At 38.2% G+C, this 22,797-nt stretch overlaps 3 protein-coding genes across 7 annotated transcripts in view; 2 read left to right on the forward strand and 1 right to left on the reverse strand.

The window, feature by feature from the left end:
* LOC129427207 (tRNA pseudouridine synthase-like 1) overlaps positions 1 to 22,797 on the reverse strand; it is a 60,691-nt gene that overhangs the window by 20,355 nt on the left and 17,539 nt on the right. The gene's annotated exons all lie outside the window — the stretch shown is intronic.
* camk2n1a (calcium/calmodulin dependent protein kinase II inhibitor 1a) lies at positions 1,513 to 5,981 on the forward strand. Its single transcript, XM_055183525.2, has 2 exons — positions 1,513 to 2,169; positions 2,603 to 5,981. Exons 1-2 carry the CDS (start codon positions 2,001 to 2,003, stop codon positions 2,668 to 2,670), a joined length of 237 nt encoding a protein of 78 aa, XP_055039500.1. The 5' UTR covers positions 1,513 to 2,000; the 3' UTR covers positions 2,671 to 5,981.
* On the forward strand, positions 8,343 to 22,175 carry ddx19b (DEAD-box helicase 19b). The gene is made up of 12 exons (XM_055183521.2): positions 8,343 to 8,607; positions 9,095 to 9,173; positions 9,292 to 9,339; positions 9,451 to 9,586; positions 11,356 to 11,448; positions 11,542 to 11,644; positions 11,728 to 11,842; positions 15,197 to 15,374; positions 15,834 to 16,071; positions 16,207 to 16,369; positions 16,462 to 16,653; positions 20,732 to 22,175. Exons 1-12 carry the CDS (start codon positions 8,551 to 8,553, stop codon positions 20,791 to 20,793), a joined length of 1,464 nt encoding a protein of 487 aa, XP_055039496.1. The 5' UTR covers positions 8,343 to 8,550; the 3' UTR covers positions 20,794 to 22,175.

Genomic DNA, 22,797 nt, shown 5'->3' on the forward strand with positions numbered 1-22,797 from the left:
CGTGATACACGTCTGGATCCGAACTTTACTTCCGGTTTCATTTGTTTAATGGTCTGACTAGTTGCTAAAATGATCTCTTGAAGAAATGCCTCATCGAAAATAACAAATGTTTTGGTTTAATCTATGTGTTGTTTTTTGCTTGTTATATAAATAAACTACGTTTAAAGAACTTTGTTGTTATTTATTCTTAGCAGAGTTTACCGGAAGTTACGTGTGGACCGCGACAGCCGCTTGTTTATGTTGTTACTGCTGAAACGGTCTATAGGAATTTTTTGTTTTATTGTACAAAGACCTTGGTATTTAAGACCCTAAATATTGCCATTTAAGATATCAGTATGGTTAAAAGATTTTGGTAAAAAAAATGTATGGTAAGGTTGACATTTGCATGAAATTGCTCCAATTTGTTTATACAGTACTTCAAAAATTAAAACAGCAAAACTAGTTTATTGCTGGGCCCATTCAGTATTAAAATATTTGATATACATTTGTTTTAGTGTGTTTTCAATTTTGTTTTTGGGCACTAGTTAAACACTGATCAAGTCTGTCAAAATGTTACTATCAAGTACAAGAAACAGTTAAATCACTATCCAATTTCTTTCCTCTTTTACATTGACATGTATTTATTCACATGGCAGACACGTTTACTCTAACCAACTTACAGAACATCCAATACATCTATAATGAGGCCATATCTAAAAAGATCTAATTGATTATATATCAGTATGCTGTTTTTAGATAACCAAGCACTCTGTGCATTCACATGTTCAGCCTTATCAGATAGAATGGCACAAAATGGCCTCCGTCATGGTTCAATCAGAGACAGGAGGAAACTGAGTATCTATCTTCCTTCCTGCTCACTGGATATTTCTGCAGTGGAGTGATGGTGACTGCTCTGTGATCATGGAAAGGTTATAAATGTACTGAAGATTATGCTCTCGAAATCTTGGAAAGAGGAACAAGCCCCCTCAGCTCATATCCAGCTGATGTCCGTATGGCTCCAGCTTTTGATATTGTGAAATGAAAACCTACGCACTGAAGGGAGAAAAACATCCCATAATTCTTTCTCCTGTGATTTTGCAGGCGTTTTTAATATCTTGTTCTGTTTGTTTAGGCTTTGACTGTGAAGCATCAAATAAGGATAAAAAGTTGGGTGGGTTGTTTGTGTTTCTACATCTAAGATATGAGGACATGAGTCTAAATGTCATGTCAGGATTTAATCTTATTGATTTTTCATAATAATGTGGCAACTTAGTTAAACGTCAAACAGTGAGAGGGTAACTTTGAAGTAACATTATAAATAAATAAAGGTTATATTCTTTACATATCATACAGTATAATCATTTACATTGCAAATGCTATATTTGCGCCTGGAATATTTAGGCTGAATTAATAAAATTGGGAAATCATACAAAAGTAATCTAAACTAAGCTGACTCTGGCGTTTGATGAATGCTTGTTTTGTATGAATGGCGGCATTTTGATCCTTAGATAAACAGCTTGGGAAAATTCCCAAGATTTATATTGGCGATAGAGCTGCACTGAAAGAGCTGGAGAGCCCTAGACGCACTCATCTCCGCGCGTCGCTCCACCAGGAAGCTCGCGCCTCAGTGACGTCCGTTCTCCATCAGGTCTCGTAGGGATCTTTGTTTTGCATCGCTTCCCAATTTGCATTCGTTTCTCAGGTTTTCCATACGACGCCCCAGCCGCCCGAAAAGCCCCGCGCAAACGGCGCGTGTACCTCCGCGAGCGCGCGTCCCCACCTTCAGCGTTCCATCGTTCGAAAGAATCCTGGAAATTTTGTATAAATCGCCGGGTCTAGCGCTGCTACAAGAGGGAAATTACATGCGTGCGCCCAGCGTGCCGCGGAGACACGTGCGATAGAGGTAAACAGCCGCCCGCGTCGCGAAACGCTCGCTCGACAGTCGCGCTTTTCACATCGCGCTATCGATTAAAGAGGATATACAGTAGCTGCTGTTTGCGTGTCGGGTCAGTGAATACAGCATGTCTGATGTGTTACCGTACAACGAGGACAAAATGACTCATTATGGAAACGACGGGGACGAGGAACACCTTTCCCTCACCTGCCGACTCCTAGATACCAACAACTTTTTCGCTGGTAACCAGAATAAACGACCGCCAAAGCTCGGGCAGATCGGGAGAAGCAAAAGAGGTAACAGAGAAAGCCTTTGTTAAATTGCACGAACAAAAGAAGTCGTTTGTTGTGGGCGCAAATGATGCGCAAATTCCTTGTTGCGCTTCACTTATCCTTCCCAGTTACCATTTTACGCACGATGCATGGAAATGTTGCGATTATACTTCATACGTAGGATTTTATCAAGTGATTTCGCACGCATTACGATTGTCTTGTGCACTTCATTCTGTCATGCTTAGTGCTCAGCTGTCTTCAAATCTTGGAAGGATAGATAGGTCTTTAAAACGGATAATGTGATGTAATGCGCCATTATTGCTGAATTAAAATTCATGGCAACGTGGAATCTCCATCTTTGCGCCCCTTGTGTCAGTGCATGTGCAGATGAATGAGAGACAATGTGTGGGTCTGTCATCAATACACAGTGCTCAACCCTTTTCTCTCTATCCGACAGTTATTGAAGAAGAAAACGATGGCGAAGCGTTGGAAAAGAGCACAGAGAAATCGTCCTCATCTGCGTGAATTGGCCACTAAGAGACTTAACCTCCCGTGTCTATATCCAAAGACGTTTTGAAGAGGCACTCTCTCCCATCTGACAACAAGCACTTCACACATCCTTTCTTCAATCTCCCTAACTCCATTGTCCAGGGTTTACAGACTGATTGGTGGACTGAAGCGGCGGTCCGGAAGAGTGGCGGGCCCAGGGGCTCGAAGGAATACTGTGTTTTCCAAACTATTCCGAGATATGTGCAATGACAGAGTTGGGTCTCATTAAAGAGGCCGCACTCTCTTTTATTTTTGGTTATAATGAAGCAATTAGAAAGACTGAGCAAAGTACCATTAACATCTAACCAGTATCTTCCCCATAACGTGTCGGTGCACGGTTAACCGAGTAGCCTGCTGGTGGTGTTAATGGTATGCAAGCAATGGTGATCTTTCTTCCACGGTGGACCTTTAAAGGGGTTCCACTATGTATGTAAAAAAAGCTATTTATTAAATCTTTGGATACATATTTTGCAGTGTTGAAGGTTGAGCAAACGTTTTATATAGAACGATGACGAGAAGTGATTTTGCTTTCGATTAATGTTTTGTATGTAGCTTAACTGTGATTCTCGTGATCTGCTTTAATGGTGATTTCATTTCAATCGTTTGATGTTCGTTTGCTAACAGGTAAAATCTGGAATGTCAGTTGAACTACAGTAATCTTACAGTTGCATTATTATTATTATTATTATTGTACAACTATTTACTGTAAATGTGCCAAATGATCCTGACAGAAATCGATATTTCTGTGCTTTCTTCACGTGCACAGTTTTATTAATATTTGGTGGTCATGTTTACAGGGCTCTTTCATACTTGTGATGTATTTTAGTCATGCATGACGAACCTCAAGACCTCAAGAACGTCTTCTTGATTACCGTATTTATCTCGCAGAACATTTCTACAGAATATCTGTTATAATAAAGATTTCGAGAAACGTTAACCTTGTTTTTGTGACAGATCCATAGACCGGCTAACGCTCAGTTTAGCCCGGTTAAATCTGTGTGTGTGTTCTCAAATCCAAGGGACGTGACATTTCCCCCTCTGCCACAAGCTTTAAATGATTCATGCTTTGGGATGAGCATTGTCAAAGCACACGATTATAAATCCAGTCCACCGAGATCGTGGAAATCACGTGGCGTGTCAGTGCAAATATTACATGCAGACTGTACATGAGTTTCCCAAGGCTCTTTCTAGCAGTCTAGAGGTACGGTTAATAAAACGCTGGCTGGATGGGCTGCCATGGCAACAGATTCACCTTGCATGCAGAACCCACTGAAATCTCACATGTGTCCACTAGGGAAGCCACACAGCAGTATGCGGAGGAAACACTGTTCAGCTCAAATCATAAACTATTGCATTATGTAAGTACAAAAAAGACTTTTGTGCTCATGCAGAAATGTAGCAATAAACCCTTATTGGGTTGGATTTACATATAAAAGCCAATAAAATGGCATTCCCTAAAAAGCAAAGGTTGCGAAACAAAATGGTGCATTGTGCATTTTTAAAATGTCACAAATACCAGGGAATACCGTAAAATGAGGATGTGAATAGTCCGATTATGTAATGCACACGGGAAGTCAGCCGGTGACACAGGCTGGTGTATGGTAGAGGCATGCAAATACGCAGGCTTCTAGTGCAATTTGCATTTCGTTTGGCTTTGTTCAATGGGGGCTCCTGCTTTGGCTTTTATGGGAGTGCCCTGTCCACTGGCAATGTGACTCACACGTTAAATTGAACCATGGGAGGGGGCTGAGGTCAGAATAGGGAAATGTTTGCGGTGGTTTTGGACATGACCTATGGAAGGTTTCGTGCAATTCAAGACTTGTGGAATCAATAGTCAAGTATGAAAAAATATGCTTTTGGGGGGATTTTTTTCACATGGTACCCAAAGTAATTTGTGTTTATGCTAATGGAAGGACTTTGTTTTTCCATTTTATCCAAAGTGACTTGAGCTTTAGGAACATTGATACCCAATGGCCACCGACCACATTATATCAAGTCAATATATCATACTAGCAGTAAATGATTGATGTCAGACGTCATGTCACACAGTCAGCCCGTATCTACATGATAAGCGATTATCTTCTGGTTTTATTTCCGTATCGATGATACTGGTGGTGTGCGGTGTGGATTTGTTTGGAGGGCTAGTTGTTATTTTGTTGGGAGTCTGAGTCAGAGAAGCTCACTCAGTATGTACACCATGCACACCAGAAGGCGACATACACTGTTGGCTGACTGGGCTGTTTCCATGGTTACCATTACAGGTTTTTGCTCTCTTTGCTGCTGCAAGTCGTCAGTGTACGAGAATGTTTCGGAGAGTGATTTTTGATGCAGAGGCTTGGAAAGAAAGCAGCCGGACATATGCGTCGTGCGTTCGTTCCTGTAGAGTATTTGTGGAAAACTTGTCGGTCGTAGTTTACCAATCCAAATATGATGTAATAGAGCCACTAATTGGAATATAGAAAATCACATTGCATAGCACGATTTGGCTTTCCACTGCGGGTGATGTAACACTATTGTGCGGTTCCACGGAAACCATTTAAAATGCATCAGCCGTCTACAGCCGTACGCACACCGTGAACAAATATTCCACTGCAGAAGCAAAGCCTTGCCGTAGTAGAGGTCACTTCACAATCTATTACATGCAGATCGTGTTCGGAAGGGAACGGGGTGGGTTCTTTGTCTCTCTGTGCCAAAGAAACACAGTGTAAAAGCCCTGGGCAACATGGCTGGTAACTGTGTAAGTGAAGCTCTTGAATAAAATATGTTGGTTCAGATGGAAATACACCATTGGTCAGTGGGTTAGACCCACATTGTCCTTCACAAAAACAAACTGGTAGGGCATTGACTCGGATACAGGAGCCAGATTCAGGGATGAAAACCAAATAACTACTATTGCATTTTCATAAAAATGAAACTTTTCATATTACTTCCTTTTACTTGTTATCTTGCAAGTAGATCATTATTGTTTCTATACATATTGTGACCTTTTAAAATAATGTATTTTTCCAGTTGAAGGAGAACCAATCAGCTATTGAGTATCAGCATTATAAAGAAACTAATGTATTATTAAGAACATAATAAAGTAGGACGGGGAATGTGTTATAGGAGAATGATTGCCTATCAACAAACACAATAAAGCACTTATCTCTGGATACAAAATGCTCTGGTACAGGGCCTGTTTGTGACATTAACTAGTACAAAGAGAACTTCTGATGTTTTCCTCATTCATTTGTGATGACATGAGAGGTCAAACATTAAATTTGCTAATAAAATTTGTGTAGCTACTCTTTTTGTTGTTGTTTTCTGAATTGTATCAGCACTTTGGCACTTATGACTTGGATTCAGTGTTGCTCTGTGTAACACATTGTGAGGGTATGGCCCCCCCTTGTGTAGGGTGTATCTCTTCGTGCCCTCCAAAAAAATATCTGACATAAAACTTAAAATTTGAATTAAAGGCAGGGCTCCATGATTTCTGAAAGCCAATGTTGACATTTGATATCACCTAAACAAACACGCCCCTACCCCAATAGAATCAAGACCTTCTTTTGATAGACCCGCCCACACATACGCAACCTAGGCAATGATGATGTTTGGTAGAAACGCACCTTACTGCTGATTGGCTACAAGTGTGTTTTGGTAGTTGTCCTGACTCCATTTTCCAAATCGTTTTTCAGAAATTGTGCACTTTGCCTTTATACAAAGCATATTACATTTTGAAGTGCTGTTGGTTTATGGTAGCATTATCTGAGGTTTAATTGACATTAATAAAATGTAATAAAACTGGCGGCCCCTTGCACCATCTTGTGGCCCCCATGCAGTTTGAGCTTGTCATAACAAGCCTAGCCTAAAAATAGCCCAATGACCTTAGGCCAAAAGCCACAACTTAAAATATGCCACACTACCATAACTATAATACATATTTTACATTCACTTTATGCATTACACACAATTTGTTCTTAATGCTCACTATAAGTAATTATTAAAAGATGGAAAGCAGATAAAAAATCCAGCTTGTACCAAATACAACCTGCGGCAACAGTTTAAAAGTAGCCCAATTATGCATGAAAACCACAGACTTGGCAACACTGCTTGGATTCAATGTGCACATTTTTACTAGCATTATGACGTTATAATTTGGATGATGTGATTATGTGTGTTGTTGGTTTATGGTGTGACATTCATTTTCCAAGTTAAAAGCTGTAAATAACCTGCATGTACGTTTAAGTTGCTTTTATATTACATAGTGACAAAATGGCTATGTAGTACTTTATCTGGAATGGTAAGGTAAATATATGAATCTATGATAAAGGCTTAGATGTATTGTTTATCAAATGTCGCCTACAGTATCTAAAAAACAGAAACTTTCTAAAAAACGTGCTTTTTTTATCTTTTATTCTTTGATTGTCATGGGCACTTGGCACTTAGATATCATAATGGATGAGAAAAGATAAAAGCAAAGGTTCCTCTGAAATTGCTTTAAAGGGGTAAAGAAAAGGATTTCTCCAAACACAAACTGATGTTATCTTTAAACACAACAAGCAAAAATTCAAAAAAAATTCAGTCTATTTGACAAGAGAAGAAGCAAGAATCAATTACTCATTAAACCAACAAGAGACCCAGCCAGACCACAATATAAAGTTGACAGTCACACCTGTTAAAACAGGTCGAGTGAATGAATAGGTCTCTATAGATGTTCGCAACCAAAGAGAGTCAGAATACAGAAGTATGCACTATTTTGCAATGTTAGAAAAAAACAGATCCTTTATTGTATGTTTATTTAAATAAATAATGGAATGACTCAGTCTGGCAAATAATCATCTTCCATCATTGAAAATTGCCTTCCTGTAAGTGTGAGGAATTAAAAAGGTATAGGGCAGCATCTACAGGCAATGCAGAGAATTACTGATATCTAAACCGGCTCTTAGTCTTTTTTCCAGTTAATCTGATCTGAGGAGACACCTTAACGGTGACATATCATGAAAATCTGACTTTTTCTATGTTTAAGTGCTATAATTGGGTCCCCAGTGCTTCTATCAACTTAGAAAATGTGAAAAAGATCAACCCAGTAACTTAGTTTTGGTAAACCATTCTCTGCAAGCATGTGAAAAAGTAGGTCATTGAAATTTGGTTCCCCTTGTGATGTCAGAAAGGGATCTTATGATAATGACGGCCCTTAATCTGACATTTAGTGCCGAGAGAAAGAGAGAGCGAAAAAACAATTGACGCCACAATTGAGTTTCAATTTCAATAAACCATCATCGTTATCAGTGTTTGCATTCCATCAGCTCATTTGCATTTAAGGACAAACCCAAAAACAGCACATTTTGCTCACACATGCTATAATAAATTGTCTGTGGGGTATTTTGAGGTAAAACTTCACATATGCACTCTGGGATTTATTTGACATCTAAAAAAATTATTGTGAAATGTCCCCTTTAACAGAACACATCTAAAAGAAGTCTTTTGGGTTTCTAATCAGAGAAGCAAGCAAGTGGAGTATAAATGTGCAAGAAACATCTCACAATAAATATAAAATCACACAATTAGCTTCGTTTCAATTGTATATATTTTCTAAAGTTGTTTTCACGTTAACTCTATTTAGAGTGTGCTTACAGTAACAAATCGACTGCGGAACATTTAAAAAGGAACCACACGCGTGTAAGCTTGTTTCCGCCCGGAAGTGTGAGTATCGCACAACGTAAAGCGAGGAAAGCCGCACGCCATTGTATGAATTTGTTGCGTTGAAGTTTTACGTTTACTTTTTATCAAACCTTTATATGTAGTTCAATTTAACAGTCCGCTGTTAAATTTTTGAATCCTCTTTTAAAGAAAAGTATTTTATTGAAAAGTAATAACATGGCAACAGATTCGTGGGCCCAGGCTGTTGATGAGCAAGAAGCCGCCGCGGAGTCGGTACGTTTAAATATCAAATAGTGTGATTGTGAACAAGCACCGATAATGTGCTTTATTTCTGTAATCCGACAATTAGCAGAACTTCAATAATTTTCATTTTAAAGTTTCGTTAGTCGTGTAATTTTACAACTTCAGTGCTGTCTTTAGTAATGCTACATTGGGTTCTGATTTAATATTTTAAGAAATGCTTCTTAAAAACGCAGCAAATAAAAACTTCTACTTAAAAGTTAAACTTGTAAAGTAAAGTTATATCAAATTGTGCTGTTTTATGTGTTTAGCGTCGCTCTTGTTTTTGAGCATGACGTCATTAGTGACGCCACCGCATAAGGAGTTTCGTATTTCTTTTTACACTTTGCCACTGGCACAACTATTAGAGTGGCATTTGAGACATGATTTATAAAAGACTGTTAAAATTTATATAGAAATATAACGTATACATTATAGTGTATAAAAGTCTTTTGTAAGTCATTGAATGCTGGTTTTACAGATAAGCAGTTTGCAAATAAATGAGAAGGATGACACACCGAAAACAGAGGCAAAAGCAGAGGCGAAAGCAGAGGCAAACGGTGAGAATGAAACATGGTTGCATTTTGTTTATCCATAAAGTGAAACAAATTTTTCTGCTATGCTTTTTGATGTTAAGAATTTGTGTTCAAAGTGTTCAATTGGTTTGATATTATTAAGGGGCAAACACAGCAGTAGATGGAGAAAAGACAGAGGAGGATGATAAAGGTGAGTTATGATATTATCCTCATGTTTTTACTGTTTGTATTGTTTGTTTGGGTTCTGGGAGCATGTGCATGCTGTCCACCCAAGAGTTGACTTTACTGATCTGTATTGCAGATGACAAGGCGGCACAGTCACTGTTAAATAAACTGATACGAAGTAATCTAGTAAACACGACCAATCAAGTGGAAGTTCTGCAGAGAGATCCAAGCTCTCCGCTTTACTCTGTCAAGTCCTTTGAAGAGCTCAGATTGTAAGTGACACTTTTTGGCCTTCATTTTATTACAGCTTCAACACATACTAAGACAAAGATATAAAGTCTCAATTAAATCTAATTTATATTTCTGCATCGAGTGTATGTGCATAGCATAGCCTATGCAGAGTCGCGTAGCCTGTGCCGTAGACTTCACCATCAATTCTACTAGTGATGTTAGGTTCTTGAACGAATCGTTCTTTTGAGACGGTTCTCAGGAAGTAACCGGTCGATACGGTTCATGAATTGAACTGAATCAAATTTTAGTTTTGGGCATAGGTTCCGGGTTGATGACGCAGGTCGCACAGCCGAAATAGCACGTCGGACTCAAAAAGAACCGAACGAAGTTTGTCGACGATTCGGACGGATAAGTTGCTGACACTGCGTGTGAATCACCGAGGATTTGAATGAGCCTGATGCGCGAAGTTTCATTTTTTATTTGTTTCTTGATATGCTTGTTTTATTAAAAAGCTTTAGTTTTGGTACAATTTATTGTGCATGCAAATCATATTGTAGTTGTTTAAGGAAGACCAATGAGTTTAACACACAAGTGTGTTTATTATTTATACTTACACATCCACAATTGTGCATCAGTGTCTTTTAGGAATCTTATTCAAGTTGTAGGCTTGTCAAAACTGGTCAGTTGTATCTGGCATTTATTATTTATTATCCGCGATTGAAACTGTGACCACAAACATTACTAACTTCTTGTGAATGAAAGGCAATAAATCAGCTATGCCTTCACAAAAACAACTTTAAAATTTTTTTTTTTAATGTGTTGACACAAACGACTTTATTTTAATGTTTCATTGATACAGTAAATGCGTAGTGATGTCATTTCTTGATGACTTCAGGAATCGATGAATTGGCTTTTTGAACCAGTTCAATGAGCCGAACTGTCCGAAAAGAGCCGGTTCGCTGAAATGAATCGGACTTTGCATCACTAAATTCTACACAGACCGCAAGTCCTGTGATTGGTCTGCTAGAACCCCTCCCTCGGGTAAAAAAAAAACTGGGATGTATGGTGTTGCATCCTCTCGTACGCATTTCCGTTTGTTAACCGTTTGTTAAAATTAACCAAGTTGAGAAGTGATATTTAACAACTCAGGCTGTAACAAGTTGTTGTCTGATACACCAGTAAAGCCCCAAGTACAGTTTATTATTTTGCGTGTATGCGCACAGTCGAACGCACAGCCTTGCAAAGTGTAGATTATTTGACTTTTAAACATATACGCAGATGTTTAACTAATGCACAGTGCAACAAAATGCAACGCATCTCCTGGGCTACGTGCTACATTCTCCTGGATGCGCATACGTGTACAGTGTTTCAAAAATCTGTTGGTAATTTGATGACGAAAATTGCGCCATGTGCACTGTACACGGACCCTCAAGTATGCATTAAAGATTGACCGTAGTTCTGCTTTAAGTTATCATACCCGTTAGATAACACTTCCTACCTGCGGTCTGCATGTCGACACTGACAACAACGCAGAAGAATAAATGAAAAGAGACGCATAGCCATTGGCGTAGATATTGCGGCCAGTGTTCATCGCTAAAGTATGAACCAGGTTTTATGTATCTTGCCACAAATTTGCAGTGGACAAGACAACATGGGATGTGAGAATTGGGGGTCTCAGAGCAGACACCATACAATTTATTTGTTTCTTGGAAAGAATGAGGCTATTGTTTTTTTTTTTTTTGCGTGTGTAAATTATGCATTTAGTTTTACTAGGGATTATATCCACTAACTTATATTTACTCTTCTTCAGGAAACCTCCACTGCTACAGGGAGTGTATGCTATGGGTTTCAACAGGCCCTCCAAAATCCAGGAGACTGCATTGCCCATGATGCTGGCAGAACCGTAAGTTTACAATAAGTTTTTCTGTATTCAAATCCATTTTAATCTGTGCATCTGAAACTAAAGGCATTAACGAAACGCATCTTCCTCCTCCAGCCCACAGAATCTCATCGCTCAGTCTCAATCTGGCACGGGTAAAACTGCTGCCTTTGTCCTGGCCATGTTAAGTCACGTGGATCCTGAAAACAAATGGCCTCAGGTACGTGCCATCACTAGCATCAGCGGTTATAACGCATTAATACAACTAGTTCATCTATTTAATGTTTCTGACTCTTTGTCTAGTGTCTCTGTGTCTCACCAACGTATGAGTTGGCCCTGCAGACAGGGAAGGTCATCGAGCAAATGGGACAGTACTACCCTGAAGTCCAGCTAGTGTATGCTATACGGGGAAACAAACGTAAGAGCTCTGTTTTAGAAGTTTAAGAAATAGTTGCTGTTGCAAGCTTATAGTTCAGTAAGACACAAGATCTATACTTATAGGCAGGAATTATCTAAACTTTTTTACAAATTTGTTTAAACTGTCTTTATATACCAATACATAAGTAAAATCTAAGTACTCTGAAAAGAGAGTATAAACTCGAGTGTCTGTAGACCTTTCACGACGTTTTTTTAAACATAGCTAATTATTTGCATTCGGGACGAAACAAATGATTGGCTTGCGCGACTATCACTCTCTCGCGCGACCATGGCACCACCCCTGTTGCTATGGGATCTGCCCACACATGCGCACACCCGATTGATTTGAACGTGCACGAGGCACTCTAGGAAGAGCAAAAGTACGGCAGAGAAAAAGCATTCAGAACTCGCAGTACCTGCATATAACTAGCTCTTATTTTATTATCTTATATGCAGTCAGCAAAGGCAAACAAGGCAAAAAAAGGAATAAACGAAGAAATCAAACGAGAGTAAATATCGCGTGGCTTTTCCTCGAGTCGACGATGCGGTAGCGGTATTGTCTCCGGTGTGTAGTCCTCATCAGAGTCAAAGATGCTTTCATCACGAAAACTCTTCCATGCAAAACACCATATATGTTATGAATCTTCCACGAAATTCACCTTCATCACAGTGTAAGTGATGGTAATAAAAAAACTGCAATCTGTTTTTAGCTTTGTCTTATAAATATAACTAGCTCGTTTGTTACCGAATCAAACAAAATAGATTATAAACTACTTTACCAGTATCGATATGCTAGCTTAATAATGAGTACTAAAAGCCATCCTATTTGTTTATATTCATAGCGATAAAGTTAGGTGTATTATTACATGTGATTGTGACATGATGTTACTACATGCACCGCGCTTCTTCCTCGCCGCTCGTCTCAGGTAATTTAATGTAGCAATGCTGACATCGCGGGCACAAAGAATCTGTTTTCAGCCCACGCAGTACTTTTAAATGTGTGTCATGCAATATCCACTTCTCGCCGCAAAGTTGTAGTATGTTTTTACTAAATATGATAATAAATAGGTCAAGTCCGACCACCGGAAGCGTTTGATATTTTTAACTTTCAACTCGGAGGTGTTTTTAATTCACAGCAACTGTTTAAACATTTGTGTCACTTTCAACCGGGCGATGTGCTTCCACTAAGCTCTGGTCTCTAATGAAAGGTAGATGGACCCAAATAAATATCTTTTTTCTTGGTACTGAAACATTGTACTCTAAGTCTATGGTGGAGGGGGTATTTAAATAAACCGTGAAAATTTGGTAGTCGCGTATCTATTAATAGACTACAGTGAACGTTCTGTCAATGTCCACTGCAGGCATCCTTCTAAAAAACATGGTTACCATGGGTCTGATGCCCATTCCAACTAAAACAGTATGGGGCGGTTTCCCGGACAGGGATTTGACTAGTCCCAGACTTAAACACTTTTAAGAGCTCTCCAAACTGAAAACAACTTGCACTGACATATCTTAAAATACATCAGTACCCTTTGTTTTACCTCAAAATGCACACAGGTAATGTTTTTAGTAAGGCATGTTTGTTAAAACTAGTTATATTTCCTAATTTAACTAAGGCTTGGTCCTGGATTAAGCTAATCCTGGTCCGGGAAACCGCCCCTAAATGTTTAATTTATTTTGAAAGTACTAACAAAATTCTACCTTCTGTTAAAATTGCATGCAAATATCTGATAAAATGAGGGAGTTACAAGCAAAAACTTGTGAATAAGCAGCATTTCGGTCACACACATTCCATAGACACCCTTCCATAACTTTTTCCTCTGATTTCTAATATTAAAAATATCATAACTTTCTCAATACTCAAAAGATTTTTACAATCCTTGTTTCTTTGCAAATGGGAATGTCTGCTCTGTCTAGTCATGTGATAAATTTAGAGTTTTGGGGTTTTTGAAAATTTTGTCATCATACCTATTAAATGCTTCTCCCAGCAGAGCCGGTCAGCGTGTTCATGTGTTTTGGAGGCGTGGCTTTAGAAGGTCTACAGAGACTCGATTTTATACTCTCTTTTTCAGAGTACTTGCATTTTACTTGTGTATTGGTATATAAAGACAGTTTGGACAAATTTGTAGGGAAGTTTTTTGGATGATTCCTGCCTACCCTGCCTTTAAAGTCCACTTGCGCAATTAACATAGCCATAGAAGCTGGCATGGCGATTAAAAGGAAGGAAAAAACGAAAATGTCCCTTTTGAAATATCTTCAAAAAAAGTGTGGAGTGTCCCTTTAAATTTGGCCTAATCTGAGACCCACTACCATTACTAGCTGCGTTTCCATTACCTTTCAAATTGCGCAAACTGACATTGCAAATTGAAAAAAAAACAGCCAGTGGAAATTGACAAGTTTCCATTGGCCGAATTTTTTTTAAATTTGCAATGTCAGTTTGCGCAATTTGAAAGGTAATGGAAACGCAGCTAGTAATGGTAGTGGGTCTCAGATTAGGCCAAATTTAAAGGGACACTCAACACTTTTTTGAAGATATGCTCATTTTTCAGCTCCCCTAATGCTAAACATTTGATTTTTACTGTTTTGGACTCCATTCAGCTGATCTCCAGGTCTGGCCGTACCACTTTTAGCATAGCTTAGCATAATCCGTTGAATCTGATTAGACCATTAGCATCGCGCTAAAAATAACCAAAGAGCTTCTATATTTTTCCTATTTGAAACTTGACTGCTCTGTAGATACACTGACAAAAAATTAAGTTGCGATTTTCTAGGCCGATATGACTAGGAACTATAATGGCGTAATAATCAAGGACTTTGCTGCCGTAACATGGCTGCAGCAGGTGCAATGATATTACGCACCGCCCGAAACCCCCCGGCAATTTTCAATAGCAAGGGACTATTTTCGGGCACTACGCAACACCACCGCGCCCGCCGCAGCCATGCCACGGCAGCAAAGTCCCCGACCACCACGCCAGTTTGAGAGTATAGTTCCCAGCCACATCTGCCTGGAAAATCACAACTTTTAATTTTCTGTCAGTCTTCATTCACGATGTAGCTACAGAAGAGTCAAGTTTTAAGTGGGGAAAAATATCAAAACTCTTTGGTTATTTTTTTTAGCGCGATGCAAATGGTCTGATCGGATTCAATGGATTGTGCTAGGCTGTGCTGGAGGTGCTGACGCCAGACCCGGAGATCAGCTGAATGGATTCCCTCTAGGGGAACTGGAAAATGAGCATATTTACAAAAAAAGTGGAGTGTCCCTTTAAAGGCCCTTTGACTTGTATTATAGAGCATAAAATAAGCACATTTATGCAGTTGCACGTATGATGTTAAGCATGTTGTGTGTGTGATCCAGTGGAGCGAGGAGTGAAACTCAAGGAACAGATTGTGATCGGAACTCCTGGTACAGTTCTGGATTGGTGCCAAAAGCTCAAGTTCATCGACCCCAAGAAGATCAAGGTGTTCGTTCTGGATGAAGCTGATGTGATGATTGCCACACAGGGCCATCAAGACCAGAGTATACGTATTCAAAGGTTTGAGCAACACCTTAAAATACATACAGCTGTGGAAAAATTAAAGAGACCATTTCAGTTTTTCTAGATTTACTATTTGTGTAAGTAAAATTATGATTTTTGTTTTGTTCTGTCAACTACTGACAACATTTCTGTCAAATTCTTACTAAAAATTATATTTGTTGTTTGTGTTTATTTTATTTGCATTTACTGAAAATTAAAATGCGGAACAACAAAATACATCTGCTGTTGTGTGGCTCTGTCACTCCTGAAGTAGGCTTTTATTTAAATTCAACTAAACTGAAATGGTCACAATACATCTAAAAATGATTAAAACTGGAGTGGTCTCTTTACTTTTTCCGCGGCTGTATATGTAAGCATGAACACATTTAATCTTGAAGGTTGATAATTTTCCAATATTTGTAGAATAGTGTTCTTTTTCAAAAGTTAACCAAACATGAATTTTGTCGCATTTTACAGGATGCTTCCTAAAACTTGTCAGATGCTGCTTTTCTCTGCCACTTTTGAAGAAACCGTGTGGAACTTTGCCAAGAGAATCGTTCCCGACCCCAACATCATTAAACTCAAACGAGAGGAGGAGACTCTAGACACAATCAAGCAGTACTACGTCAACTGCAATAGCAAAGAAGAGAAGTTTCAGGCTTTGTGCAACATCTACGGAGCCATTACTATCGCACAGGCCATGATCTTCTGCCATGTAAGAATTGAGATTTGATACGTTAACAGCTGCTTATGTTTCATGTTCTTCAAAAAGCATGGTTGGATAAGAAGGTAAACAACATTTTGTAAGAGAGACCTCAGTATTTCAAAACTGTATATCTTGTCATCACAGACTAGAAAAACTGCCGGTTGGTTGGCGGGAGAGCTTTCTAGAGAGGGACATCAAGTAGCGCTGCTCAGCGGAGAGATGCAGGTGGAACAGAGAGCAGCGGTCATCGACCGTTTCCGCCATGGCAAGGAGAAAGTTCTTGTTACCACAAACGTTTGCGCTAGAGGCGAGTGAACCTGCTATCTGTTTTAAGTCATACAATACTGTAGATGACCAGCTAGTTAGGATTTTGTTTCGCTAACGTGTGTTGGTCAACAGGTATTGACGTTGAGCAAGTGTCTGTGGTTATCAACTTCGATCTGCCGGTGGACAAGGACGGCAACCCTGACAACGAGACGTACTTGCACAGAATTGGGCGTACTGGGCGATTTGGCAAGAGGGGGTTGGCCATCAACATGGTGGACAGCAGGTTTAGCATGAACATCCTTAACCGGATCCAGGAACACTTCAATAAGTTAAACTCTCCTTTTCAATAAGTAAACCAGATTAAAATGGCACACATTTGTACATGTTCACATATTAAGGTTGTTTCAAATGACTCAGGGCTTCAACACACTATCTTAAAAGATTAGATGGCATTATGAAACAGTGATTTTTTTGTAGCAACACTAAAATTTCCTTGTTGCACATCAATTTGAAATTACAATAGAGGGTATGCATTGACGTCACTTTTCCACGTGACCATGCCGGAACTCGCGCCGTCGAGTGGCAAACATTCAACAAAATGGCTGGTTTTCATAGCGGCTGCTGCAAAAATGCCAGTGAAACTGACTATTATCAGCTTAAATTGAATTTAGCTGGACTTGATAGCAGAGGTGGACAATACTTGGTTACATTTTCCAAGCATCTGTGCTTTAGGATGTTTGTATTGGGAAAAACTTTACTTCACTACATTCTAAAGCATAGAATCATACTGTGTATTCTTTAATATTGCATATTAAAATTTTCATGTAATTGGGTATTAAATAAATTTTTATGTAATTTTACTTGAGTAAAAGTATAATGTACTTAAATATTAAATGTAAAACAAACACGTGTATTTATGAAATGTAATAGAGTAAAAATTATGATAATATGCTTTGAAATGTATGTTTTCCAAAGAAAAACATGGATAAAATACAAATACTTCTACAAATACAAAGCCTCTGCTTGATAGTGACCCTAGCAACTTATCAAGCCACCTGTGGTCTGTAGACGTTGGCATGAATGATCCTTTTTCTCCTTTTGGTGTTTTTTGGCAGTCTGTAAAACGATAGCTCTGAATTCTTGTTAATCTGTTAGTACAGTCTATCACACAACAGCTGTTTCTCATGTAGACGCACTTTCCTCGTGTTTTCGCTGAGTTCACACTGTACTCAAATGCTCTGTCTTTTGCCACTCAATGGGCGTAAACGCAGTCCCTCTCGCCGACGTCATGTGCATACCCTCTATTCATTTTGACTTTTTTGACTAGTTGCTGTAAATTATAAAAATGGCTAAGCTTTAACTCTTTCTCCGCCATTGACGAGATAACTCGTCAATTAAGAGAAAACGCTTCCGTGCCAATGACGAGACTTTCAGGCTTTCAACAATACCGCTATTATCCACCAGGGGGTGCACTTCCGCAACTTATACAACCCGGAAATAGCGCCTTACGTGAAAGAGAAAGAACTCTGTGTATGTTTTAAGATCGATCTGCATCTGATATCTCTATCAAAATTCCTTCACAAAAATGCAATTGTCTAAGCTTTTTGCTCAAAATTGGGTGTTTTTAAAGAAACCTACCCATATTTGAGAGGTGATAAAGAGAACTAATGAAGGTAGGATGAAACGGTCTGTTCTTTCATTTGATATATTGTTTATTTATATATTTAAAGAAGAACATTTTCTGGAAGGCGTTAAACTTTGGTGAAAATCAGTTAAAATGCTGGTGCTGGCAACTTTTTTTTAAAATGCTGGCAGTAAAGGGTTAAGCAAATTCAACTTAATTTTTATAATTCATAGCAACTGCTCTTTTGTCAAGAAAGTTGACATTAATTGTAAATTTAGGTTGATTAAATTTAAATGCAACAAGGATTTTTTTTAAAGTGGGTTATTGTACATCAAACAATAAAAGGCCTGATGATAACTTTGAGTTTGTGGGGGAAATAGTTGAAAGGAAAATGTACCAATCAACATTAAATGTGACCCTAAATCACCCCCATACACACATGGTAAGGAAGGTGCACCTCTCAGAAAACATACAAATAATAATAAAACGCATCTTTCTATAGTCGACTGATAGTCAAATCATGTGTGTGTGCATGGTTTGGGAGGGGGAACAGACCAGGTAGTCAACAAATGGGTAACTTTATTTCTTTCACAAGCAGCACACAGAAACAACTTTCTGGTAAATTGACCAAAACTGCCTTTCGGGTGATGAACAAAGTTAAAATGAAAGGCAATGTGTATAAACATTCCTTAAATGATTCCTCATAACATTTTAACGCCATGATGTATGGCGCAGAACAAATCTGTACACAAATAAGCCACAAATGGTTAAATCGTATAACCCTGAGTGATCTATAAATAAAATAAAGAAATTATAAAAATAATGAAAGCAAAGCCAGAATTGCCAACTTTGTCATTTTAACTGCAGAAACAAAGAGACAACTGCTTTGCAAAAGTTTGTTAACCTTGAAACCTCTTCCCATATGGACATGTAGCCCTGTCACGCGGGTTGTAGGATTTATTCATGCATTTTAAAAAAAAATTATTGAAAGCTACTTTTTCCACATTATTTGCATAGCATTAACATAATTGGCTGTATATTAATATATTGAAAGAAAGCTGTTGTGTGAAATCAGATAATGTGCAACCAAAGGGGTCGATCACACCAAAAGCGTTTATGGCAGTTGCAGGCGCCTTTTTTGAATGATATTTTATGGGCAGAGAGCGTTTGCGCGCTGTTTATGCGCGCCGAGCGCCTTGCGTTTTTTTGCCGCCTGCCACGCACGCGTTTTTGAAGGAGCGCTGAGAGCGGAGAAGCGCCCAACGTCATTCGCGTCTTTCCATTGTCCAATCGAAAGAGGGGAGAGGCGGGCCTTACGTTGTGCTGAGGGAAGTTTTTACAGTTGCTTTGAAGAACCAGACTCCACTCGCTCACTCTCTCCTGCATGTTTGTGCACCTCTCACCCTCAAACAAGGTCAGAGCAAGCGCCCTCTTTTTAAAATTTCTGCTAATATGACAGTTAACAGCAAAAGAGCACTCACGCTTCAATATTTGATTGAAAAGACAGCCGACTCTGTGGTTGCCTAGCAATATAAAAAGCTGCGTCACACTGCTCTTTTAAAAAAAAAAAAGGCAGTGCGTCCGCCTTGCGTTTCCAAGCGTTTAAAGCGCTTTTGGTGTGATTAGCCCCTTATACAGCCAAAACTGAATTGTCTGCATTTCATAACACATCTGCGATGATTCGACTGTAAGATTGATAGTCGAATCGGGCTTCTCCTATCGATGCATTGATTTTTTTTTACTATTTGGGGGCACCCCTATTGCAAACAAAGCATAAAAGATTGTTAAAAGTAAACAAATGTTGTAAAAAAAATTACGTTGTTGTGAATTTGTCATTGGGTGGCAAAATTATCAGTGGCCGAGTTTCCATCCAAACATGAAGCAAATTAGGGATGCTCCGATCAATGCCGATCTCCACTAATAATACGTGGCCGATCACTAGTCTGAATCGGACAGCCGATATTATTACAGCTATTTCATGTACTATGGCTTTTGATCAGTAAGTCCTTATCGATCTAAAATCACTGTTTGTTTGAGTCGTTTATAACATGCATTTGAAAAAGTAACACTCGTCAAACATATTAACTAAACATATTCTTCATAATCATGAAAATACCTGAAAAGGTTTGAAGAACAGCAATATAAATATATCCTTCAGCCATTTCATGGAGCTGCGTGTCATCACAGCTGCGTGTGTATTGTTCTTCGTCTAGAGTGCATTTTGAGTTTCTGCACGAGAGCGCCCCCTGGCTTTTGGATGTAGCGGCATTTCACCGTAATATATTGAGAAACATAGCAAGCATTATCGGCCAATCAATCGGAGCATCCCTAAAGCAAATCTTTGAAAAATTTCATTAAGGGATTTTTATTTGAAATTTGCCTTTCCATCACTCGTTTTTAATGCGATACTTCAAAATGCACAATATCATATTAATGGAAACATGGCTACTGTGGTGTGACTTTAAACTTAAAGGTATTGCAGATGATTTTTCTGGGTGGATCATCAAGACTATTTTTCCTCCTAGTTGTCAATCAGGAGTTTTGTGCAATTGAATTTATTAAAAAAGTGGAGAAGGCGGCTCTTTTCTAAAATTCGAGAAAATCCTCCGCTACACCTGCGAAAACACAAATTGCGTTTTTAAACTTTTCAACATGGACCCCATTTGCTGTTGACCTTTTTTTTATTTAAATGTTGTAAAGCTTAAGGCTTTTGTGTGAAATTAAGATGTTTAATGATTATGAATTTAGACTAATTCAAATAACTTTCTCTCATTGCAGATAAGAAAATTGAAAAGCTAGACACAGATGATTTGGATGAAATTGAGAAAATCGCCAATTGAGGAGCGTCTTCGTTCCAATAGGACTCTGCTCTTAACTATGTTTTTAATTCAGAGGCTGGGATTAGATCTGTGCCAGAGAGGATGTTTACATGAGCTGTTTTATCTCAGATGGGGTTTTTATAGGTTTTTCTCATTTTATCCCATTTCACTCTTTGTACTTAATAAATTTAGAATTTTTAGTCTTATCTTCACTTGTACGCAAATGCTATAGCAGCAGTCCAAGATATATGCGTGTGTTAAGCATGACATGAAACAAAATATGCCTTTTAATAACCTTTCACACTAAATGTGGGATGTGTGTTTCGACTGTTATTATATTGATTTCTAAAACGGGCTGCAAACATGATGCGTAGGTATTGCCACAAGTGTTATATTTTGATTGCTGACAGTTTAATGGAACTAGTAGCTTTTCTTATTTTCCAAAGTGTGCTGGGTCCTTCGACTACTTTACACTTTATGCCAACCTGCGGTACTGCAGTGAAAATGTGTGTTTGGTCAAGTCCATGTTATATGAAATCTGAGAGCAGCTACATTGGATTTTGCGTAACACTCCAAGCAAGGACTCATGCAATGCAATGCAGGGTTTTATTTAATAATAAAAGGATATTTACTGTGCTACTTCAGTTTAATACTCCTTAAAAAAAGTTTTGGCTTTAAATCATGAAAAATAATTGCCAATGCCATTGCCTGGTTTAAAACAAAGCCAAAGATTTTTGCCTTCATTGGATTTTACCAATCAATCGAATATATGAAATAATGCAAATGTATACATTGTATAGTGCTATCATGAATATTTAAGTACAAGGAGTGAAATGGTAACAGATGCAGTTGAAAGCAGATATGTTACGCATTCATTGTATTTTCACTGCATTGCAGTCGTATGTTACGAAGTGTTTAAATGCAACTAAATTTTTAATCATGATAAGCTGTGCCCCAATTTCTATTTGCAGCCATCTTAAAAATGTAAAAGGCGAACACTCAGTTTCACTTCAGGAGAGCAAATGATTATTTTATATTGTGGGACATTTTAATTTAATGACTTTAAAAACAACCAACATTGCACTCATCTGCATTATGCATTATATACATATTTTATTCATTAGTATGCATTGGCGTAAAGTGTGTCAGTCATACCTTTGAAGGGAATGTTAATGATATGCTATACTTTTTGATAAATACTGGATTGACTAAAGATGATATCTCCTGATGCCTTGTTCATTTTTCTAAGTTTGGTTCAAGCTGTGAGTCATACTTGACCTGGATTAGATGTTTTTATTTTTGTCTTTTCTTTGCAAAATGTGAACTATTATTAAAATGGACTGTCAAGACATCAACACTTAAACTGGTGTCCCACAATTCAATAAATAGAAATGGACTACGTATTTCGGCTGTTTTCAGATACATTCCTGCAGCTAAACGTTGCGTTTCTACGCTACCGTGTTTATCTTTGGTATTGCAACACAATGCTTTAGGCTAATTAATTTATTGACATTTTGATATGTTCACTTCAATTGAAATATTTTTGTTACAATATTAATTTAAATGCCTGTCATTAGGAAAAAAGTTTTCAATATTTTTTTACAAACATGCAGCTGAGAAATGAATCAGCCTTTTGAATTATGAACAGATTTCCCAAGTTCACCTTAATTGAATGTTGATGACGGAAATGTTTGTATGTCTTTTAAAAAGCAAGACAAAGTGTGTTTGGTCAGTGGTTGTGTGGATTGATATAAGGAGAATTGCTTGCAGTGGATCATGATAAAAGAAATTCAGCACCTCTCAGGTTTGCTGCATTTTTAGTGACACTGATGTCTGAATGATATTGTGTGGTAGAATAAAGATTTGACTTATCTTTGAACATGTTTACAGTATTCATTAGAATTACAAAACATGCTACAACATTAATGTTTTTACGATAATAAAGTTCAAGTATTAAAAAAAGACATTTTAATAAATGTTCTGAAACATTTACAGACATATATACATACATTTTTTTCCTTGTTA

Source organism: Misgurnus anguillicaudatus, chromosome 14 (assembly GCF_027580225.2).
Source record: "Misgurnus anguillicaudatus chromosome 14, ASM2758022v2, whole genome shotgun sequence".
In the NCBI taxonomy this organism is placed as follows: Eukaryota; Metazoa; Chordata; class Actinopteri; order Cypriniformes; family Cobitidae; genus Misgurnus; species Misgurnus anguillicaudatus.